Consider the following 24,896-nt stretch of genomic DNA (forward strand, 5'->3'; position numbering starts at 1 on the left):
AAGTTTTCATGAGCTGTAAGCCATAATCATCACAATTGTGACAAATCACGGCTTGAATTATCTTGCTTTGCATGTAATGAGTCTCTCTCATATATTAGTTTCACCTTTTAAGTTGCATTAGTGAAATAAATGAACTTTGCACGATATTCTAATTCTTCGAGTTTCACCTGTATACAGATGCTCCTCGCTTAACGACTTACCTGTTTTGCGACCACTCGCACTTACGAGCGACCTCCGACCTCACGCGTCAGAGTCAGTGCAACGTGTCGCCGGGGGAAGTGACGTCCTCCGATCTTCACTGCGGGTCCCGGTGAGTATTTTCCTTGGCCGATGCACAGTACACTGTTCAGTACTGTACATCTGCAACGCTATACAGTACTAATGCAGTACAGTATAGAGTTCCTCACTTAACGACCAATTCGTTTAACGACCTGGTCGTAGGAAGGGAACTCGGTCGTTAAGTGAGGAATACCTGTATATATATTATAGTGCAATATAAATGGGTAAGCCGTATTAGTCCAGTAGACAAGATGTCAAAAAAGACAAAAACGCAGTATTGCAGTGTGCAATGATACCTTTCTTATTGGACTAACAAAATATATAAAAGACAAGCTTTCAAGAGTGAACATCTCTTCTTCAGGTCAGAAGCAATATATACATGCTAGTGTGTATGTTTTTCTAAAACAATACAGACTAATGATTTTAGGACGTTGGTGGAGCGACACTGGTAATTCTGCCACTGAATCCAAGCTGTATAGGGATTCCAAATCTCAGCAATACATTGAAGAGCAATGCAGAATACCATCAACTACAGAGGAAGACAAAATCACAGCAATACATTATATGGCAAAAATCATTAGTCTGTATTGTTTTAGAAAAACATACACACACCTATATATATAGATCTATATATATATATATAAAACTACCAGGGTCGCCCCACCAACGTCCTAAAATCATTAGTCTGTTTCGTTTTAGAAAAACACACACTCGCATGTATACACACACACTCTATATAGAAATAAATATATATAAATGTATTCATTTTTTTTTTATTTCACATTTTGTGTGAACACGCACCAATAAGCATAGTTTGGTGCGCGTTCACACACACAGCAAGTGTGCGCATCTCTGACAATAAGATCTGCCAGCTTAGAACATATGGCGTTAAACATGACTTCCCTCCTATATAAAAGGAAAGGCAAGAAATATTTTTATAAGGTTTTTCAGCAAGTTAAAAGGTAAGCAGCAATATTTATTTTTACTTGAATGGGAACATGTAACAAACATAAAAAATGTGTTATTCCAATTCAGCTGTAAAAGGTGGAAATACATTTAAAGCAGATCTGATTCTTGTAACGGATTATGCACTTACACAAAAAGGATATAAATGACCTTCAAACCTTTCCAAAACACACTAAAAAGGCACGTGTGAAAATAACAACTGACAGTTTTCCATCTAGTGTGAGGGAGACAATACACTGGGTCAATATAATAAATCTAGGTGACAAGCTATCACTGCAATAACCATGAAGGGAACAGAGTGACCGGTCACCATAGACCAATTTTGCTTTGAATATCTTCAGATCTGAGCTGCATTATAAGCTGTATCACTGTATTCAGGAATTAAGTCTACCAGTACTGGTGATCAGTGACATCACAAAAGGAACAATAAGTGTTTTCTAATAAAGCTAAATATTGCATTTTCATCAATATTTGCTCAGCCAATCAGTTGCTGACATTGCTGTATGTTTTGTCATGGGAGCATTTTAAGAGCCATTAGAGGCCATATGGGATAACATTACGAGTTGGTTTTAGGAGTGCAGTGACCCCAGAAGGCTTGTTCAGATCATTGACATGGGACAAATTCCGTGGGGAGATTTTATGGGCCGTCAGTACCAAAAACTCAGCAATTAGGACTGTGCGTCTCTATACAGATAGTCATTCATAGCACGGTCATGTGACAAAGTATTTGGATTCTCAGAACTGATGAATCAGGACAAACAATAGTTAGATTATCTGTGGAAATGTACCCCAAATATAAAGTGATTGTATGCTGAAGAAACAGCAGACAAATTAAGGCAAGTGGAAGGAGCACAAGGGCGGGCAAAGAGGGAGAGGGCGCAACCACTTTGCCCATTGAGAGTGCTGGGACAAGCTTGGTTGATTGGCGCCTTTAGGTGTCCCCACCGTGTCTACGGCCAGCTTCAGCATCATGAAGAAGCTTTAGTGGAGTTTCAGAATACACTTCAGACGCTGCCCTCAGTTATGAAACCTGCACTCTGCGGCTTGACGTTCATAGTGTGAGATTTCCAGGCGATTAGGCTCATGAGAAAAAAAAAGTGTCATGAAGCGTCCCAACATTATAATTACGAGATATTTTAAGCCGCATGTTTCATAATGTATCACTTTCATCATTACTTTCCTGGGGACGATTCATTATCACCACTGAGACAATTCTAAAAATACAACCAGTTCTATCAGCACTGCGGAGAGGTGGCCGACTGCTCCTAGACTTGTAAAGATTAAAAAAATAAACAGATGATTAAACTGTTATCCGAACCGTGCGGAGTAAAAATTTTCTCATCCAACTTTGCCTAGATTAAACAAGAACTCTAAGAAACTTACCCTTCCAGTGGGGTAGCCCTACACTGCACGGGTTAAATACTTGTTTTGGTCCAGGGGCTGGAATAAAATTGGATTCTTGTTCTCACCGTAAAAAACTTTTCTCTGCGTTCATTGGAGGACACAGTGAAGATCGGTAGATCTTGACCAACTGGGGTTATACTGCCACCTGCAGGAGTAAGACGCTAGGCACAATACACAAGGAACATCCTAGGGGCGGCCCCTGCTGGTGGCCAACACCTCATGTGCTAAAGCAGCCTCAGTCAGTAGCAAGCAGTGAAAAGCCCAACTAGCAGGTGGCAATAGCCAACAGGGCCTTCCATTGGTCAAGGTCTACTGATCTTCACTGTGTCCTTCAATAAACGCAGAGAAAAGGATTTTACGGCGAGTACCAAAATCCTATTATCTCCTCCGTTCATTGAAGGACACAGCGAAGATCAGTACATCTTGACCAACTGGGATGTTAAAAGGAGAACTATGGGGTTAGGGCTTTTCCCCATAGTTCTCCTAAGGGTAACGGGAGAACACAAACTAGCGTCCTCCCGTCAATGCTCCTACCTTTTTGTAAATTGCACGACCCAGTTTCATTGTCACAGGTTGGCTCAGATTATGAGGCTGAGTGAAAAGCACTCACCTCATAATTCTCCTTTAACAAGCAGTGAACCACAAACAGAGCGGGTAAGAAAAAAATTAAAGGTAAAAAAAAAAGAAGGAAAATAAGGAAAACATAATGCCAGTTAGGATTCTGACGTCCCAACTCCTTGACGCTAGACAAAAAAAAAAAACTGAGGCTGTGTTCGCACATGTGGGGTTGGCCACCAACAGGGTCCGCCCCCAAGCTGTTCTTTGTGGTTTGTACCTAGCGCCCTAGTCCCACAGGTGGCAGTATAACCCCAGTTGGTCAAGATCTACCGATCTTTGCTGTGTCCTTCAATGAGTGAAAGCAGATTTACTTACCTGATCCCGGCTCCCTCCAGGCTGCTAGACCGGTCCCCGTAGCCTCTTCTACCCCGAACTCTGGCGCAGAGTGCGGACCCCTGCAGGACCCTCATCCAGGCCCAGTCAGTTGCAGCTGTGCATTCACAGCTACACATCACAAAGGGGCAGGGGATGCCTGCCGCCACTGATTGGATTGGTAGGGGTATATGTCAGTCACAGTGCTTTGCGGGCTTGGATGAACTCCAGCAAACTGGCTTCACACCAAACCCCCCCACACATCACTAGTAATGACATGAACTAGAAAAAAAAAAACAACTGGAAAGCCGCTATTCAGGTAGACAGATGCAGGAACACCAAGAAAAAAATCATTGCTCCTTGCAGTGAAAATATTCGTCACTTGTTCCACCACCCGCACCACTGATCTTCAGTCTTTTGAAGAGCAAATCGTGCCTGGTCCGCTCTGCCGACAGAAGGAACTGCAGAACTTGCTAAAAAGAGAACTACAGCCAAACCTTTTTCAGCTATAGTTTTCTTTTGGGTCACAGGAGTACAAATTTAACTCCTGTGACCCAAAGTCAGCATATATGCGGACAACGCAGAGCCGCGCTGCAGCTGGGAAAAATCCCAACAATATTGCCGGGATCCACCCTGCTGCCTGATTGACAGCCGAGTCTGCCTCTCTACAGCCAGGTCCAGGTATGCCCGCCCTCTGCTGGGTGGGATGACCGCCAGTCAGCATTCTCTGCAAGGAGAAGCCGTGAGCTGAGCAATCAGCGTTTTGGTTGATCGATCAGTTCTCGATCTATAGAGTCGATGTGCAAAAGCGGCTGTCACACCCTGGCTCAAACTATAGGGAGGAGCACATTTTACTCTCCGAAGAGTTCTCCTTTCAGAAATCATGGAATTATTATTATTATACAGATTTATATAGCGCCAATAGTTTGCGCAGCGCTTTACAATATAAGGAAGACATTACAGTCACAATACAATTCAAGACAAGATGGTAAGGAGGGCCCTGCCCCTGAGGGCTTACAATCTAATCTAAAAGTAACGGTTGAGGATTTACCGTGCAAAGCTGCTGCACATGTTGGCGCTACTGTAACAGAACAAAAGGAAGAACACTTGTATGTGCCATTACAACCGAATGTAGATTATGAATGTGTACGCATTAGAACAAAAAATGGTGACTACAAGAGAGAACTTACTCTTTTGTGATTATCCCACGGGGGCCAGATGGAACCACACTTTTTGGGTCCAGCCCATGTGTATCCAAGATGTGGCGAGCCGCTGGACTTATGCGGAACCTGCAAAAAGAAACAAAAAAATCACTGACATGCAGATTCCATGATCGATAGATGCAATACATCATAAAGACTATTTATACAGTATGCCATTCTTTCCTATTCACTAGAGTGAAGAAAGTGTGAACATTTGTATTTTAGAAGCTTTAAAGCAGAGGTTAAATCTACTTATATTTTACCTTTTCTGGTTCCTCGTGTTTCTTCATCAACATCCTACGGACATTTTTTAAATAAAGTTTTTCTGTTTTCATTATATACACTTTATTTTAGACCTAGTGAGGTCATCACTGTGCTTCTCTACACAATGCAGGCAGATCATGGCTGGTGGGAGAGGCCGGCAGGGTACTGTACATAGCTTCCTGAAAACATCACAGCCTCAGTGCTCCACACATGAGCCCTCAGTCCTGATGCAAGCAGTGGGCCGACTCTTGGGAGGAGTTATGTAAATATCAAAATGCATTTCTGGGTGGGTGTCCGTCTGGAAGATAGGGCGTTCCTAGCCAAACAGTGTTTGTATACAGACCACCTTAGGTAAAGTCCACATGTGATGCCAGGGCTCCATGATTGAAAGAACTGAAATCTGGGTGGAGTGAACGTTCCTAGGCAGGCTGGATTTGCATGCAGACCGCCCTAGGTAATGACAACATTGCTGCTGCTTCCAATGCACATTGTCAGACGCTCACAGTTTGCAGTGAAATCACAAAAAGTAGTTTCATTCCAGGAGAGGAGTCGGTACAACTGACTTGGGTTCAGATTTAAAGCCCTTTATTTTAATTTGAATAGCGAAGAGAAGGGTTAGACCTTCTGTTAGGTTGTCATTGTTCTCGGTGTCCCCAACTGAGCAGATTTCTGGCCCCTGCACACAAATCCAGCTCTATAAAGACATGGCTTGAGGAGTTTGGTGTAGAGGAACTTGGGTGATATGCACAGATGCCCGACCTCAACCCTACGGAACATCTTTGGAATGAATAGGAACTGCCAGGACACATCTGTATGCAGATAGCTTCCTGAAAACATCACAGCCTCAGTGCTCCGCTCATGAGCCCTCAGTCCTGATGCAAGCAGTGGGCAGACTCTTGGGAGGAGTTATGTAAATTTCAAAATGCCTTTCTGGGTGGGTGTCAGTCTGGAAGATAGGTGATGACCTGGGTTTCCTCAGCCTCAACAAAGATATTCCCCTGCATGTCCCCAGGTCAGCAACATTCAACCCTAATCCTTTGAGCCAAGGTCCTCCTGGATGTACTCCCAGTCTGTGACTACACAGGAGAAGGAGAAGCAGTAGAGCGATGAGCTCGTCTTTCTGTCACTCTGCTCTTTCCTCTTACCAGCATGCTTCTTGTTCGCACATGAACGGATTGGCTTCTTGTGCTGCTTCTTCCTCTCACTCTCCAGGGACTACCGGAGGCTGATTCCAGGTCAAATTCAGGTACTTGCACTGCTTGAATTCAATGATGTGTCAATGACTACAGAGCTTCATCGATTTCTGTCTTTTTTGATCTGCCTGGAGTTCAGCTTTAACATGTCTCTGATTTTAAAAGGAAGAATATAAAATGCCCTCTAAATCCAAACCATTTTTGTGTGTGTTTATTGTTCCTCTGCTGTATAGGATTAAGCTGTGAAGATCATCAGACTGTGAAGATCCTGTGGCTAAATTAATATTAAGAATGCAGCTAGACTACATTAGATGACACATCCCAGATACGTCTTGACGCAGAAAGCACAATTTTAGTCCATTTTAGCATATAGGCCACCAGTGCTGCACAAAGACAGCGGGGGAGCCACTGGCGGCACCACGGCGCTGACCTTTTCAGCGTGATTATTCCGTTAGCTCGTCTGTCCGAGTCTCGCCGGTGCTGCCCTGGGCTAGCCTGGTCCGCGTTCCTGCACCGAGCGTAATGAAGTACGAGACAGCTGGACGCGCGTCATTAGAAACGCACGATCCATCTCAAGGAGCTGGCTCAGGGCACAAATTAAAATAAACACTTGTGATTCTCACACATCCGAGCGGCCACGAGAAGAGTCTGCCGGATTGTGCGTGGACGAGGGGAGAATGAGTGAATCCTCAGTGCATGGCGCTCCTTTGCCGTTACTATTCAAGACCACACAGTTGTATGGTATTCCCCAAGATACAAACCCTTTAGATCAGCAGAAGGACAGGCAGATAGATGCCTAAAATTCGTACTGCAACCACCTTACCGGTCACATGATGTGCAATGCTGTGCAGTCAGTGTAGTTATTTACGAATAGGTGGAGACAAGTCATTATTTGAGCCTAATGGATTGGGTTCGGCAGCTCTACACAATACGGGGGAAAGGGGAGAGGGGTCCTTAGCGGTAGGGGTCTTCCAGATTTATTTATTTTTAAGGGTATTTTATTTATATACCTATAGGAACTTACAATTTAAGGTCCCTATTGCACACATATACAGGTTTGATTTTAGAGATGAGCCAATTAACCTTCCAGCAGGTCAGGAGTGTGGGGGGAAACCAGAGTACCCGGAGGAAACCAATGCAAACAAAGGGAGAACATGCAAACGCCTTTCAGATAGTGTCCTGACCAGAATTCAAACTGGGGACCCCCAGATCAACAAGGCAGAAGTGCAAACCACTAAGCCACTCTGCTGCCCCAGATGCAGTCAGCAACGTGTGATAGAACCAAGGCCGGACAAATACCAGGAGCGAGGTCACACATACTCCTTAAAAATTACAGCCGGTGCCCAACTTTCTCAAAATGTTGTCAATGGCGCCGGATCCTAAAAACAAATCCTGTAAGCTTCTGGATTACACAGGCTGGCTCCTGAACTGCATATCATTTAATAAAATGCATTTGGGTGCCATTGAGAAGGAAAGATGCTTTGCGGCCGCCCGAGCAGTTTTGGATTTTCGGACAGGAGCGCGCGGCGAAGACAGGGGTAAGTTTAAACCGCTTTTAAAGTATTTTTTTTTCTTAACTTTTTGCATATACCTACTGCTTGCTAGCCTTATATATATGCAAAAAAACTGGAGGGCTTAGAAACCCTTTAGGCCTAAGACCAGTGACATTGCCTAGGCTGAGATGTGATCAGTCTGCTGCAGGGAGGAAGAAGCACTTCCTACAGTCTCCTCTCCCCCAGCGATCAGCGTGCAACACTAAGGGTACACCGTGTGGTTTTCAACCAGTTTTTGAGGAACAGGCCGCCATTCACACAGTGTGTGCCGCTGTCGGCACCCTTTCGGTCGGCATCCCTCAATCAGCTGATCGAAGGAGCTGGTCGGAAAATCTTTGTACGATCAGAGCCGGCAGCTAATCAGCTGCCCGCTCTGATCGGGCATTCTGACAGCGGACGACATTTGTGAACACAGCCAAGAACTGCACAGGCATCAGGATTTATATGGCTGTCATCTCTGAGACGGCATCTCAGTCCAGGATCTATATATTGATACTGAATGATGCCTGAATAAAAAGGTGTTGCTGTCTTTTCCGGGAGAAAAAAGCAGATGAAGCCGTTGTCAGGGGGAGTCTTCTGATCTTATATGAAAGTGCTCCACTTACACAATACTTTGCATACATGTTGGGATGTTAGGTACACCTCAAGAGTATGTTGATAATCTGTTTTGAAGATAGCATATATCTTTTCTCTAATACTTGCAGTGAGAGTTTATGTATGTGCCATATCATTCATATAACATCTGTTCGTACAAAGCTATATTCCTGGGTAGCAGTAAACCATGCCATAAGTGTATCCAGTATACAGTGGTACCTCGGGTCGCGAATAGGAAGTTCGGCAAAATTTTGCTTCCATTCGCGAACTCCGCAACGGGTGACGAACACGACCGCAGCCATCTTCCCTGCTCTGACACGTGGTCGTGGCCTCCTCTAGCCGAGATCGCGGTCTGATCAGTTTGATTCGGTTCGCGACCAATTCGGTTCGTGACCAGAATCGTGGTACGAATTAAGTTCGTGAACCGAGGTACCACTGCATAGCCACAGTTCTCTTTCCTGCTGAGAAGACAACGTACCCAAATTTGGCAGGCTGAGCCGGAGCCTTTACTGGGGTCGGAGTCACCCCAGCTGCTGCAGGGAGTGGACTTGGTGATGGTGGACTCTGAACGGTGGGAATTTCAACTTGTTTCCAGTCTTGCCCTTCCTCCACCATAAGTGCAATTAAAGATCCCAGTCGCACGTTTTTACTGCCTTCTTCAACCTTAAAAAAAAAAAACAACAACAACAAATAAATCAGAAATTCTTGTATGTGAAACTATATGCGCTCAACCTTCCATTTGCAGCTACAGAAATAAAAAGTCAAAAGATTTTTAAGCCATTTCAAATGCTGATGAAATCACTTACAATGGATGCTGCTTCTTGATGTTTAAATGTTTTAGTTTCCTGCAGAATCAGCTGGTCCCGAGCACTGGCCCTGATATCCTGATTTGGGGTTGCTCCCTTCCCGTGCTGGGACCTATGGAGCCACCCTTGTGTGGGCTAGTAAGTGGTGTGCCCCCACACACAGGAACAGCAAGGCAAGATACTCCCCAGCTCCCTACTCCTCCTTCCTCTCTAGTAGCTAGTAGATGGACAGCTGCTGGAGACTACACCGTCTCATGTGATCTTGTTGAGGGAATGAGGGAAAGATGAGGGAAGCCAAGCTGAGAGAGTTGAAGCCAGCAGTTTGGAAACATAATGACTAAGTGCTTGGGCAGAAATTTAAGGAAATACTTTGCTGGGTAATGTATAATTGTTTGATGTGGATTCATTACTGAAAAAGGTTTGAGAGTTTAATAATACTAAAGCAGAACTCCAGGAAAACCCTTGCAGTGGGGCTACCCCAGCACTGCAAGGGTTAAGTGCTAGTTTTATGGTCTAGGGAGGAAAAAATAGTTATACTCGCCGAGGATCCTCAGAGCCGGCCGACTTTCACAGTCTCCTCCGCCGGTGCAGCAATGTTCCTCGTGTCCAATACACTGTTTATAGAACGTGATGACTGGGACCTTAGACTGCTGAAGCGGAGGGGAAGAGAAGCTCCAGGGACCAGTCTAAAAACAGAGCCTGCTCCAAGGATCGGGCAAGTAAATCTGTTATTTTCCTCCCTAGACCAAAATGAGCACGTAACCCTTGCAGTGCGGGGGTAGGCCCACTACAAGGGTTAATAACACATTTTCCTGGAAATCTTGAAGTATAAATACATTTGAACTATGAATTATGCATTCTCAGCAGTCTCTGTTATAATAGGTCATCCATGCTGATAAGGTTTCTTTCTTGCAGCATGAATTTTAAGTATAATTCCACCTTTTATGATGTTCTCCTTTTTCAGCCTCCGGGAGCTGCATTTTAAATGCATCTATAACCAAAAACTCCTTTTACATCCTGTCTGGTAAAAAGTTGTCCCCGGAACAGGGACGGAGGGGAAATCTCTACCTAAGAGAAAGTTCAAAAACCTAATTCCTCTTAGACGGGTAGAGTCACTTCTAGAGCAGACGGCCCTGCTAACTAGATTCATACAGTTGCTGCTCACTTTCAATGGAATGGTCTCCAAGACTGAATCAGGCCAATGCACTCCCCAGTTTTAAGCCCCTTTTAAAGTGATCCTCAACTCAACTTTTCTAGAAAAGAAAAAAAACAAAACTATAAGATAGCAAATCATCATTTTTTAATTGTGTAAAGCAGCACCCTAAAAGTTACCCCTTTGAATTCCTCTACATGTCCTGTGCTTTTAGCCTCATAGTTGTATATCAGCAGTGTGAGATCTAAGGCACTGCTGCCTCTGCTAGTCCCAGGAGATTTAGTGATGTCGCTACTGTGCTGCTCACAGCTTTCAATGCTGGAGGGAGAAGTGGTACCTGAGGACCTGCAGTACAAGGATATCCCTGCATCTGCATCATTCATTCTGTGGATCTATACTCCTCCACCTCTCCTGCTGCACCTTGAATATTCCCAATCATTGGGGCAGCTCTGAGATGAGGAAGCAAAGCCCAGCCTCTACCAATATGGCCTCCTCCACAGAGACTTGGGGCAAAATAGGTATGGCATGTCAGTAATGGGGAAAGATCAGCTGCAGGAAGCCCACAGGCAATACTGGTGACTAGTCCTTTGCTCTCTGTCTACCCTTTTTTGTGGCCACAGTTTCCAGAGTTCACTTCCTCTTTGCAAAGATTAGGGACAGTTGTATGGAAGAAGAGACTCTCATTCTTTTGCCATAAAATCTTACACAGCCTAACAATGTTGTTTCTAATTGTACACTGACTGCTGTGCATGCTGCGGTCAATGTACAGATGCCAGGATGTTTCTTCATCGATGGCCGACCAATGACTGAAGAAAAAAAACACCGGACCCAGAAGAAGACTGGGAGAAGATGGCATCACCGAGCACTGAGGGAGCGCTTGGACCTCGCATCGTTGAGGGATGGCACGTCTGCCATAATGCGCACGTATACTGTGCACAATTGTGTATTATGGCAAATGCGGTGTGGGCCCTACTTCAGTACACTTTTGCTTTAATTGAGCCCATTGAAAGGACTGACTTGCCAGCTGGGCATCAGGTCTTTATTTTTATTTATCACTCATCGCACCAACTGTCAAGCCCCGGCCAGTAGCCAAAATAAATATAACCAGAACCCTGCAGACAGCCCATTAAAATGTAACTGAGGCCCAGGCAGACAGTCAAATAAATACAATCAAGTCCATGCAGACAGCCAATAACACATAACCAAGACCCAGGCACGCAGTCGAATAAACATAACCCAGGCCAACAAGGACAGCCAATCAAATACAACCAAGGCCCATGCGGACAGCCAATTAAAAACAACTAAGGCCCATGCAGACAGCCAATTAAAAATAAACAAGGCCTATGCAGACAGCTAATAAAATATAACTAAGGCCCATGCAGACAGCCAATAATTACAACCAAGGCCCATGCAGACAGCCAATTAAAAACAACCAAAGCCCATGCAGACAGCTAATAAAGTCTAACTAAGGCTGGGCACACACCTTACAACCATCTTGCATAGGCAGATCGTACTTGCGATGATCGCAAGCCACGCCCCCTGAGGGGCGGGCTTCCGATGACCGCAATGCCGAACGGACAGTGTGCGCTTGCGCACATCAGCCCGTCCGGCTTTATCTTCCGAACATGCTACACACCCGCCGAACATCGTACGATGCTCGGTGGGTTTTCAAACATGTTCGTAAGTTTAAAGTCGTGCGACCTTACAGTAGTAGAGGTCGCACGGCTTCCACACACCTTACGATAAATCGTACGATCGCGGGATTTCCCGTGATTATCGTACGATTATCGTAAGGTGTGTGGGGACCTTAAGGCCCATGCAGACAGCCAATAATTACAACCAAGGCCCATGCAGACAGCCAATTAAAAACAAGCAAGGCCCATGCAGACAGACAATATAACTAAGGCCCATGCAGTTAAAAAATCAAATACAAGACCCATGCAAGCCACCAATTAAATATAACCAAGGCCCATGCAGACAGCCAATTAAATATGAGCAAGGCACATGCGGACAGCCATTTAAGTACAGCTAAGGCCCATGAAGACAATCATTTAAATATGGCCAAGGCCCATGCAGACAGCCAACTAAATATCACAGAGAAAACAACAACTGCACAGCAAATATGTCACAGGTAGGAAATGTGAAAAAATAGGAAAAAGTGTAAAACCGATGCACTTTACTATCGTGAGGAAAGACGCCAGATCAAGCAATCCTACAGAATGTATTTCAATTCCTGACACACAGCAATCAGACGTCTCTTACAAATACAATCCTAGATGACATTTGAATACGTTTATTCAAGTGGCGAGACCCGGGAACTTTATCTGATGTATGAAAACGATTGCATTCATCCCTGGAACAAAAACATCTGCAACAATTTGGCATTTGCAGAAAAATGGGGCTTTGTGCGATTTTCTAACCCGTCACATGAAAATAGTTTTTTTTTCCCACCCCTTTCCTTTCCATCGTATGGAAAAATGAATTGAAATGAAAGCAATTAATCCAAATATTCTGAAGCAGAAGAAAAAAAGATAAAGGAGAAGGAATGGGAACATGGAGGGGATGTGAGAAAAAAAAAAAAAATCCCTCAACGCTTGAAATGCAAAGCTTGTCCAAATGAAATTATATGTTGCTGCAAAAATCTCTGGTTTGTCACAATCCCCATCGGGTAATCACACTTCTGTGCATTGGATGCTTAATTGCACATTTCACATGACAAAAGTGCCATTAATGTGTTTGCATATGGCTGTTCATACTCAGAAATTACATCCAAGGCTACAAATAAAAAAAAAGTCTTCATAGGAACCCAGTGCCAAAATTCCTTTACTTTTGGTAAAGCGGTCTCTGAAGTCAGGTGCAACCGGTCTCTTATTATAGTATTTGGTGCGAGTTTGTGTGGTTGGCCTTACTGCTTTGTGATTATCAATTGTACAGCTCCGAATTGTAGAAAAGGTCTATTGTGCCTAAGCTGTACCCTGAAAAATATACCTAGTTTTTGATCCCCCCCACAAAACAAAAAGCAGCGCACACTGTTGCCTAAAGTCGCAGAGCTCTCCTACTGCTTCTTGAAAACTCCCCCAGTCAGTCATCAAGGTGGGGCAAGGGTGAAGCAAAGCCCTGCCACTAACAAGATGGTCAACTCCACACAAAGCCACGGTGAAGAACAAGGCATGGTAAGCCAGTAATAAGGAAAAGATACAACAGGCAACAATGGTGGCCAGTACTTTGTCTTCTGCTTGTCTTTTCAGGACACGTGTCTTCTTTAAGAGGGCAACTAGGGTTTCCCGTCAGCGCGGCAGACTCACTGCTACAACGGCAGAGACAAGATTAGTGGATTGTGACCAAGATACAAAATTAGATTATTGATTGCTATACTGTTTGCTGTATATCACCGACCTGATGAATAGCTGCTATTGACCCAGTGACACAGTCTGAGATTAGAGAAAGGTTATACAATACCGCTGGCAGAAACACGATCAGACTGGCTGCACTTTGCCGGTGACCTTTCCTAGAGGAGCATGGGAGCTTCGGCAGTCCTAGGATGTCCTAGTCATAAATGTGGATGGATATTCGAAGTCACCAAGGAATTCCCTATGCATACTAAGCATTAGAGCAGGAGCAGAAGAGACGACTTCTATTACTAATCATCATTTATAGAAGTGCGTTGCTTCTAGAGTATATAGAAACCGGAACAGCAAAATCTTATAAGCTTTGCCATGGTAATGGGACCGTCAAAGCCATTTCCAATATTTGAAAACTGAAGCTTGTATTAAAATAACTTGTGATCCTTCCATGAAGGTCCTTGTTCAGGCACTTTCTGTTGTAAGCGGGACAACAGGCATTTCCTGGTACAGGGTGGCAACTCTCTGCCCGTCTCACAATTTGCGCTCCTGCTCTGTCATCAAACAGAATGCAGAAGAGTCCCACCGCACTCCTTACTGCAGGGGCACCCACAATTTTTCGTCTGAAGATCTACTTTTCAAATGAGGAGCTCAATGAGATCTACCAACAAAAAAACACCTGCATTCAGGGGCGGGAGGGGGCGTGGTGGTGCATTGAAGTCAATAGCACCGCAGCCATGCCCGCAGCGCGATCGCCCGCAGCGCAATCGCCCGCAACCGGAACGCAGGCCCATGCCTGCATTCCGGTCCAGTGCGATCTGCAAAAATGCTGTAATCACAGCCGCATTGCCCAGCGGTGAGGAGAGAGATCCTGTCAGATCCTGGCCGAGCGGCTCGCTCTCTCCTCACCGCTCGGCCATGGTGCTGTGACAGCGGCTCCCTGCTCCGCCTGCAGCGCTTCTTTCACTTCACCTGGGATCCCCGCTGCATACAGATGGGGGAGAGCAGAGGAGAAGCCCCACAGGACACAGCCGATCGTGATCTACCAGTGTTCGCTTTGCGAACGACTGGTAGATCGCGATCGACCTAATGGGCACCCCTGTCTTACTAGTATGTCCCTTGTGGTGGGTGCTGTAGTGACTGTGGATGGCGCCGCTTCAGATACAAATAGTAAAGTATGTCACCATCACACCGTGGTTCAATCTTCAAGCAGTGATCATTTTATTGATGCACACATCGTGTCACATTGCAACGTTTCGGGAACACTCGTCATGCCTGATGAAGGGACCCTGAGTGCCCCCGAAACGTTGCAATGTGACAAGATGTGTGTGCATCAATAAAAAGATCACTGCTTGAAGATTGAACCACGGTGTGATGGTGATATATTTTACTACTTGCTTTGTCATTCTCTCACAAGGACTTTCGATGGAGATGTCAAGAGGTTGTGTCAACACTTGTTACACAAGTATGGTCCACTGTCACCATCAGGAAACCCACCCGAAAAAAGGTCATGCCTCCATTGATGAGCATGTAGACAAGACGTGATTCCAAAGGAACTAAGATGGAACAAATGGGGGGAAGGGGAAGGTGGAAAAACAGTATTTTTTAATTGTTTATGATACATAGTACTTCCCAAACTAAATGTCATTCTATTAGGGTCTTCCACAGGGCAGCGGCAGATTTGTATTTCAATCATTTATAATGCTACAGCAGAAAGGAGGAGGAGAAATAAAACAATCATTTCCAATCCTGATGGGATTAGGATTCTTTTTCCAGGTCTATCAGTAAAAGTTACATTTCACATAAACCAAAAGGGACACATCAGCAATAGCAAATCCCCCTGGGGCTGAAGTATAAAGCGTTACTCTAGGAGGAATTTCTTGTTGCCCGTAGGCACAAATCCGAAACAAACAGTTCAAAGAAAGTTGGTTCCGGTTAGCCACTAGAAGCGATCCTGGAAGTGTATGGTTTAATGGGCACATTGGGGGTTTTTTTTTTTAAGGGTTGTAATCCTCCAAAAATGTACACTTCCAAACCTTCTCAAGCACAGCAATACAAGATCACATAGGGGTCTATTTATAAACAATTTGTAAAGTCACTGGACCTGTGAATCTCTGTCAATGTTTATTCTGTATACAAAAATCAACATTGTTATATTGTCTTTGAATCACTTACAATGGATGCTGATAGTTGGGATTGAATATGTTTAGCTTTCTGCAGAATCAGTTGGGTCACCTGAGCACTGGTCCTGATATCCTGTTTTAGGGTGGCTCTTTTCCCTATGGAGCCGCCCTTGCTCCAATGGCCCTATGGAGCCGCCCTTGCTCCAAAGGCCCTATGGAGCCGCCCTTGCTCCAAAGGCCCTATGGAGCCGCCCTTGCTCCAAAGGCCCTATGGCGCCGCCCTTGCTCCAATGGCCCTGTGGCGCCCCCCTTGTTCCAATGGCCCTGTGGCGCCCCCTTGTTCCAATGGCCCTGTGGCGCCCCCTTGTTCCAATGGCCCTGTGGCGCCCCCTTGTTCCAATGGCCCTGTGGCGCCCCCTTGTTCCAATGGCCCTGTGGCGCCCCCTTGTTCCAATGGCCCTGTGGCGCCCCCTTGTTCCAATGGCCCTGTGGCGCCCCCTTGTTCCAATGGCCCTGTGGCGCCCCCTTGTTCCAATGGCCCTGTGGCGCCCCCTTGTTCCAATGGCCCTGTGGCGCCCCCTTGTTCCAATGGCCCTGTGGCGCCCCCTTGTTCCAATGGCCCTGTGGCGCCCCCTTGTTCCAATGGCCCTGTGGCGCCCCCTTGTTCCAATGGCCCTGTGGCGCCCCCTTGTTCCAATGGCCCTGTGGCGCCCCCTTGTTCCAATGGCCCTGTGGCGCCCCCTTGTTCCAATGGCCCTGTGGCGCCCCCTTGTTCCAATGGCCCTGTGGCGCCCCCTTGTTCCAATGGCCCTGTGGCGCCCCCTTGTTCCAATGGCCCTGTGGCGCCCCCTTGTTCCAATGGCCCTGTGGCGCCCCCTTGTTCCAATGGCCCTGTGGCGCCCCCTTGTTCCAATGGCCCTGTGGCGCCCCCTTGTTCCAATGGCCCTGTGGCGCCCCCTTGTTCCAATGGCCCTGTGGCGCCCCCTTGTTCCAATGGCCCTGTGGCGCCCCCTTGTTCCAATGGCCCTGTGGCGTCCCCCTTGTTCCGTGCTAGTAAGCTGTGTGTGTCTGCACAAACACACAGGCACAGCAAGGCAAGACACTTCCTGCTCTTTGCTTTCTGCTCTTCTCTCCTCCAAGCTAGTAGATGGACAGCTGCTGTAGACTGCTCTGCCCCTTGTGATCTTGTACTGGACAGGAAGTTCAGGGAAGCCGAGCTTGGGGAGTTGAAGCTGCCTGCAAACATGACTGTAAGTGCTTTGGAAAAATTTAAACAAAAAAATGCTTTTCTGGGCAATGTAAATTTGTTTGATATGGACTGGAAAAAAAAAAGGGCCAGAAGGACTTGTCCATATCACCTATACAGTGATGTGGACAGCCAAAAAAAAAAATCACCCCCTTTCTCCTTTGCAGGGAAGAAGACATAACACCCAGGAATGAGTCATCATGTGACCACAGGCAGCATGCCCTAACGCAACCTACTATCATAGGAAAAATCAACACAGGGGAGCAGTGTGGACATCTCAGATCTTCAAGCCTATGCATGGGCCCTCCTAAATGGAACAAAGGAGGACCGTGGCAAGGTATGAAGGGAGTCTCAGGCTGCTGTTCCCTTTAACATGAAAAAAAAAAAAAACAGAGCTCCCAAAGAAAAGAATGGGTGAAAAAAAAAAGATGTTTTTAAGATGAAGGAGCCTTTTAAGCATCAACAATACAAAAATAATACATTCACATTTTTGACAGATCTATTTGCAGCTGCGGAGGAGGAATATCGTATCTTCCTTCAGGGTCTATATACATATGTATACATGCAAATATGCAGAGGAGGTATAATAGCCTCCTGCTGGCCACATGCAGATTTTACAGCTAAATAGTTAAAGTGCGCCTCTGTATCTCTTCCCGCCAGCGTTAAAAATAAATTTTAAAAAACAAAAAAAATGCAAGGATGCCACGGACGAACAAGGTACGGACAATGATGTCACGTCGGTGACATCTGTACTGCTGTGATCATAAGGGGATCTGTGCACGGATCCTCTCCTGATCAGCCCATGTGAAAAGGGTCTTACAGGTCTTGCTCCTCCTCCAGACTGTGACCAGTCAGTGAAAGGAGAAGCAGCAGAGTGATGATTCCATCTCTGTCATTGTGCTCTCTCCTCCTCTCAGCGTGCTCTTTTCTAACACAAGAAAACTAATTGTGTCCTTGTGTTGCTTCTGCCACTAATGGAACCCCAAACACGGATAGTAAAAGAGCCAGATTCATAAGGTGTGGGTTTATGTTATCATCTATACACATCTAAAGGCCCATAAAGTGCACATTATTTTGTGCATATCATAAGCTACAGTGTGCTACAATGCACTGTTAAAATGCAATGCAGTGCTTGGTTTTTTCCCCAACTTGAATGCGACTCCTATGCTGCCTCCTGGGATAGCTGGGGTTTGAATTCATGCAAGAATGCACTCCAACCTATTGCACGTGTGAATTCTAGCCAGGTTTAGAACGCCCAGCTTTTCCAGGACAGAGGTGCGGTGACATCCCCTGGGCCTTTCTGAAGCATTGGAAGCCGGGCCAAGGTAAGTAGCTTTTTTTCCCCCTTTCTCAGGGGGGCTTCCAATAGAGCGAGCCCTCCATTTACACGGAAAGTCCCCTTTAAAAGGATTTGTGCCCCCAGCAAAGGAGGCAAACAACCATAACAAATTTGCTAATAAGCGAAAGCGGAGAGGGAACAAAACATGACATAGAATAGGAAACATTAAATCAAGGTATACAGTAACGTGCTGTGAGCATGAGCAGGGTCTGATAGGACAGATTAAGCCACATAGTAAACATGTGGAGCGGCAGGAGACTTGTACATCGCAGAAATAAAGCGAAGAGGCAGGCTGATTGAGAATGCAAATTGCAGCAAAAAGCACAATACATTTCAATATCGCTCTGCATGCCCAATGTCTGCTGCAAAGAGCGCTGCACAAACTAATGAATAGAGGCAGCTCAGAATCAGGTCACGGCTCAGTTTAACTCCTTATGAATAGACCAGGTGAGCTGGGGGTGAAGGAGTTTTGGAAACCTGAAGGTATCATACATGCAGGTTTGTATTAAAGGAGAACTATGAGGTGAGTGATTTCCACTCACCTCATAGTTCTAGCCGACCTGTGACAATGAGACTGTCACAGGTCGGCTCAGTAGATCGGGAGGTGAGCGAACACATACCGGCGTTCACTCACCTCTCGATCCTGTCACGGCTCTCTGCCGTGACAGGGGAGGGGCTGGATTCCCCCTTCCCCGCTCCGATCCACCAGCGCTGACTGGCGGAACGGACGGGGGAGGGGGCGGGTACAGCTGAGCGGATCTCGACATCAATGTTGGGATCTGCTCCGGCTGCGACGTCTCAGTATACCGCGAGCTGTAGCTCGCGGTATACTGAGCTTAGGGTAACGGGAGGATGCTAGTTTGTGTCCTCCCGTTACCCTAATGAGAACTATGGGGAAAAGCCCTGACCCCATAGTTCTCCTTTAAGTTTGTTCTGAAGATGTGGCCCACCTTCCCTAACAATTACCTCTCCTGCTGGAAAAGCAATGTTGGTAAAACTGTATTCAAAACCAAAAATGTAATATATTACACCTTACCAGTCCTTGGATGTGGTGGCTGCATTAGTTTTCTTTTTTAGGGGTTTTTCCCCTGTATTTTCACCTAGCAATCCTGGGATAACAAAAAGGGATGAATAAAACTAGAGAGACTCTGTCCCCACCAAATCCAAACAATGGAGGGAAATTTGCTTTTGGTGAACTGGTGGTAGACAGAGGGACAGAAGAGCAACGTCATGGTTAAGGTGGAAAGCATAGACTCAATACCACCTTATCCTTGCGCAAGACCAAAAAATAAAAAAACAGTTCCTGGCTAGACAAAGCTGCCAGGTCAGAGAATTGCTTCGCTGATGGCCACAAGGAAAACAAACAATCTTGTGGGTCAGAATATAGAGTAATGTCTCTGACAGGCTCAAACTGGGCTTTTGAAGTACTGAAAGATTTAAATCCAAATCCCATGAAGTAAAAAAAAATAAAAAACAGAACAGAGGGACCACATGGAAGAACCCCTGCAGAAATCCTAATTAGAGAGTGGGAACCCAACAGTATCTGAAACAGAATGGAAAGGGCAGACACCTGGCCTTGAACATTGTAGGAATCACAGATTCAGAGATGGTCCTGTCCCTTAGAAAATGGGCTTCAACAACCATGCCAATAAAGCCAGTGACTGAGAAGCAGGGCGATAAATCTGTACTTGGGACAGTAGATCTGGATGTCGTGGCAAAGTCATTGGCCCATCTGCAAGAGCTCATAGCAGGTTGGCGTACCGCAACTACCTGGGACAATCTGGAGCATTATCGGTATTGTACTCTATCTTGATCCTGCTGAGAAGAGCAGAAGAGAAAGACGTTTCAGGGAGGACAGGTATAGATCAGGGTGTACGGATCCCACAGAGCCACTAGAGCATCGACAGCTTCTGTCAGTGGATGCCTGGACCTGGTTTGATTTTGAACCTGAGGGCCAGGGGGTCCACACCCAGCTTTCCCAACTGCAACAACATTCCCCTGGGTTCAGATGTTGCTGGTTGCAAAAAGGCTTCTAACCGGCCATTACAGCTCAATCTGAAGAATACAGCCAGGGCTGTCTTTAACGCAGGGCACAAGGGGCAGCTGCCCAGGGCCCAGTCAGTGTTGTGGGGCCCAAAGCAGCTGCCCCTTGAGCAGATCCTGCGCTTCAAAACTCCTACCACTGGCCCTGCATCTCAGCACTGACAGCAGAGTGATGGATGATCGCAGCGCAGATGACACAACGGCCCTGAATACAGCTATCTGTTCCATGTGCTCAATGAGCATGAGGTCAACAGCAGCAATGGAAACGTCCCTCTTAAGGAATCTGGACCAATTAGATATGGTTTGGAAAAGTAGAATTACAGGCAAGAGAGGGTGAAAAGCAAAACCTGCTAAATAAATCCTAGCTATTCTATGCCAGTTCTCCTTTACAAAAAAAGACTATCGGTTTCGCTTTAAACAGAACTCCTGGAACTTGCATAGGCATTACCAAAATTAAAAAAATATTTTAATTTCCTCTTTTCGTACGTGCAATCTCTCCACTGGCTTCCATGTTCATCTCACTTTACACCCCGGGCAGCAGGCAAACACCGAGGTAATGTCAGCCATTACATTAAATATTTCATTGAGTGTCAGAAAACAGGATGCCAGGAAGAGAGCCTCCCACCCCAGGGGAATCTAGAATGTCAGAGAATTCCTAGTGACATTCCCGGGCAAGGACAAGAAGGTCACATGCACCAAAATGGACTGAAAACCAGTATATGAGAAGAGCGTGTCGGAATTCCCAGGGAGGGCGAGTATAGGAGGATGTGCTGATGTATTTACCAACAATGCAACATCCTCATCAATTATGATCATGCCTGGCGAAGACTAACATCCCGAAATCCACCCACATTCCATTTCTTTATCCAACCTCTGAAAATAGAAAGAAAAAAACACACAAAAGCTTTAACAGCTAGCTCTTCCCTAAGAAACCATTAGAAAATATTAGAACTGAACGCAGTTTTAGGTTTGACGTCCACACTTGTCATTTTTTTCCATTATGTATCCTATCGCCTAGGATCAACAAATATGGATACGTATATCAGGTGAAGCAAAACGCATGCTTGCTGAAAAAACGCAGAGAAGCCAGTCACAGAATAAGCCACCCAGAGAATATATTGTGTTCATGAGTGATCATGGCTCTGATATATCACACAGACTTACAAGAACAGTGGCAGTAATAAACGTACAGCTCTACTACGCTTAGCAACAAGAAAATTTTACCCTCAAATACATATTTACCAACATAATAAGGTTTTTTAATTACCAACACAGGCCCTCTTTAAGGAGGCATGAGGAGTGCGATTGTGCTTGATCGGCTGCTTCCCTGACAGATCGGTCATGACTTGATTGCTTAGAACACGGAAGTGCTCAGAGCTGATCTTCCAGGTTCATACTACCCAGGTGGAGATCAGCGTGTTTTGAAGGATTTATAGCTGTCCGTATCACTTCCAGGAGAAAGCTGGCAGATAGCCGAGAAACACACATCCGGCTACTACAGCGGCAACGTTGGCTTTAAAAGGAGAACTATGGAGTGAGTGCTTTTCACTCACCTCATAGTTCTAGCTGGCCTGTGACAATGAGACTGTCACAGGTCAGCTCAGTAGATCGGGAGGTGAGCGAACACATACCGGCATTCGCTCACCTTTCGATCCTGTCACGGCTCTCTGCCGTGACAGGGGGAGGGCTGGATTCCCCCCTCCCCGCTCCGATCCGCCAGCGCTTACTAGCGGAACGGACGGGGGAGGGGGCGGGTACAGCTGGCTCTGCCTCTAGATAGGCAGAGCCAGCTGTCAGTCACGCAGCTGGGCGGATCCGGCACAATTGTCGGGATCCGCTTCAGCTGCGGCGTCTCAGTATACCGCGAGCAGCAGCTCGCGGTATACTGAGCCTAGGGTGATGGGAGGACTTAACCCCATAGTTCTCCTTTAATGATGGTTACAGTTTATATGACATGTCAGTGTCCATAATCTTTTTTTTTTTTCATTTTGCTAGGGAACTCAACCGCACCAGAAAGAGTCCAGTCACTTGAGTGAGTTTTCTGGGGCTTCTGACATCATATCAAAAATGGAGGCACCAAACAGCAGTCTCAAGGCATTGGGGTGTCTATGCAAGGGAGGCTTTTTACATGTAAATAAAATGCCTAAAATATGGTAAAATGGCACCAACCTCAAGAGTTTAATCTCAAAAATGCATTCAAATTCCTTAAAGAAGAACTATGCGGTGAGTGAATTACCCTCATCCCCATAATTAGAGCAGAAGTGTGACATTGAAAATGTCACACGTCGGCTCCATTGATCAAGAAGTGAGCGACAACGTACCATTACCGCTGCTCCCAGCTGTCAATCAGCCAACAGGGTGGATCTCAACAGTATTGTCAGGATTCATCCTGGCTGTGGCGCATTCAGCATATAGCAGGAAATAGCCCGCTTTATACTGAGTTTTGGGTCACATGAGGACGATAGAATACCCTAAAGAGAACTATGGGATAAAAAGGTTACCCCATAGTCTCTTAACTATGAACACAAATGTAGCTTATTTGTCCATCACTGCAGCTATACTGTAGATCCTCAAATCATCTCTGAATTGGTGCTGACACTGTCCTACCTTCTGGAGGGTGACTACCTTTGTTCCTCATGATCCCTATGCGTGTTGTAAAGTAGTCACCGCATCAAGCTCACTCTCAATCCCATGATGGACTACAATCTCAATAGAAATTAGTAAACTAAACATGAGATTGTAGTCCATCACAGGAGCAAGTTTGGAGCGGTGACTACTTTACAACACACACAGGGACCATGGGGAACAAAAGTAGCCCCCCTCCAGAAGGAAAGACATTGTCAGCGCCAATTCAGAGATGATTTGAAGATCTACAGCCGAGTGATACACAAATAAGGCACATTTGTGATAATAGTTAAGGTACGTTAATTAATTTTTAAGGTTTAACTCCTGAGTTTAGTGTCACTTTAAATGCACATATGATCTTATGGGAAGATTATTCTTGAAATGAATGGTCTAGTGACAGGGTTCTTTTTATAGTAGTGCTGACAGCAACCAAGGACACACACTGCTTCAGTAAACAACATGGCTGCCTCTTTGTAATTAGGTGACAGGAATACAGTCAGATATTTTACACTTCAGGCAGCTTATAAATGCACTTTACACCCCCTTCCCGTTCACTATAAATACACCCAGTAAACAGCACAATATATCAGTGTGTCCCCTATAAGGGGCTTTCAAAGCGTGTCAATACTATTGAGTTGGCGCCTAATGCCTTGCAGCAGAATGTGATTTAAATGGTTCCATATCACACAGATTGGGGCATTATGTAGAGATGGGATAAGAAAACCGGAGCTTGCCAGGCGTAAATACGGATGAGGGAGACGTTTGCTGCGTATGGCTAAAAGCCCCTTTTAAACTGGTGATTGAGCTTAAACGTGTTACTGTGCAGATAACGCAATCCGCATAATCCAGATTCCCCCTCCAGCTCGGTAATGATATGTTTATCCTGCACGGTCCAGCAAACGCTGACCAAACTCGCATACAAGAGGGGCCTCACAGGATTGAAAATTCAAAACCTTGTAATGTACAATAAGGGCTCGTTCACACCGCAACATGTGATTAAAAAAGTCAATGTGTGCTGCTGTGTTGCCATTCCTGGTCAATTGCAACTGTGGTCTCGTCAAGTGCGCTACGGTATTGTGTGAATGATCCCATCGCATTCCTGACCGTTAATACCCTAGTGGTGGGTGCAGCAGTGACATGAGGTTGGCGCTGCATTTGCAGACAATTAAGATGAGGAAAGTCACTGGCACTCCGATAGTGATGCAAGCACGTCTTTTATTGACACACATTTACATGATCACAGAGCAAACAACGTTTCGGGGCCGCATAGGGTCCCTTCATCAGGCAATGTGATAAAACACATTGTTTGCCTGATGAAGGGACCTCATGTGGCCCCGAAACAGCGTTTGCTTTGTGATCATGCATCAAATAAAAGATGTGGTTATATCGCTATGGGGGTGCCGGTTACTTTTCTTGATCATCATCAGTGCCCCACAACATTCAGATATAAAATGCTCTCTGCGTTGGGATGTACTGAATTTTTAAAAATCCCACATGACCTATTTTTTCAGCCATTGAGAGCCCATTAAACATAACGGGTTGGCCAACACAACTCTCCCCTAGGAACTGAAATGGGTCCATTGCAGAACCCTGTGTTGTGGTGTGAATGGGCTTTTACATATCCCTTAGCTTTAAGCATATAAGAATTCCTGCAATGGGTCTGGTACCATATACAGACAAGGTTTTGCTTTGGAACTGGGGTCAGGCTGCAGGTCAGCGCCGACACGGCTTGGTTCTGAACTGGAATTGTATGTGATGACAAAGGGCGAGGCAAGGTGACCGCACAACTGGTGGAGGAGCGATTTTGTGGGGCCAGTCCTACAGTAGGAAGGATG

General features: G+C 45.7%; 1 protein-coding gene across 1 annotated transcript in view; it reads right to left on the bottom strand.

The window, feature by feature from the left end:
• PDHX (pyruvate dehydrogenase complex component X) overlaps nucleotides 1–24,896 on the bottom strand; it is an 85,528-nt gene that overhangs the window by 45,242 nt on the left and 15,390 nt on the right. Inside the window, exons 4-5 of the mRNA XM_018557465.1 lie at nucleotides 8,864–9,048; nucleotides 4,770–4,868 (exon numbers count right to left, since the gene is read on the bottom strand). Of these exons, the coding sequence (XP_018412967.1) occupies nucleotides 4,770–4,868; nucleotides 8,864–9,048 (284 nt within the window). The remainder of the gene's footprint in view (nucleotides 1–4,769; nucleotides 4,869–8,863; nucleotides 9,049–24,896) is intronic.

Source organism: Nanorana parkeri, unplaced genomic scaffold (assembly GCF_000935625.1).
Source record: "Nanorana parkeri isolate BGI_ZX_2015 unplaced genomic scaffold, ASM93562v1 scaffold285, whole genome shotgun sequence".
Classification (NCBI taxonomy): Eukaryota; Metazoa; Chordata; class Amphibia; order Anura; family Dicroglossidae; genus Nanorana; species Nanorana parkeri.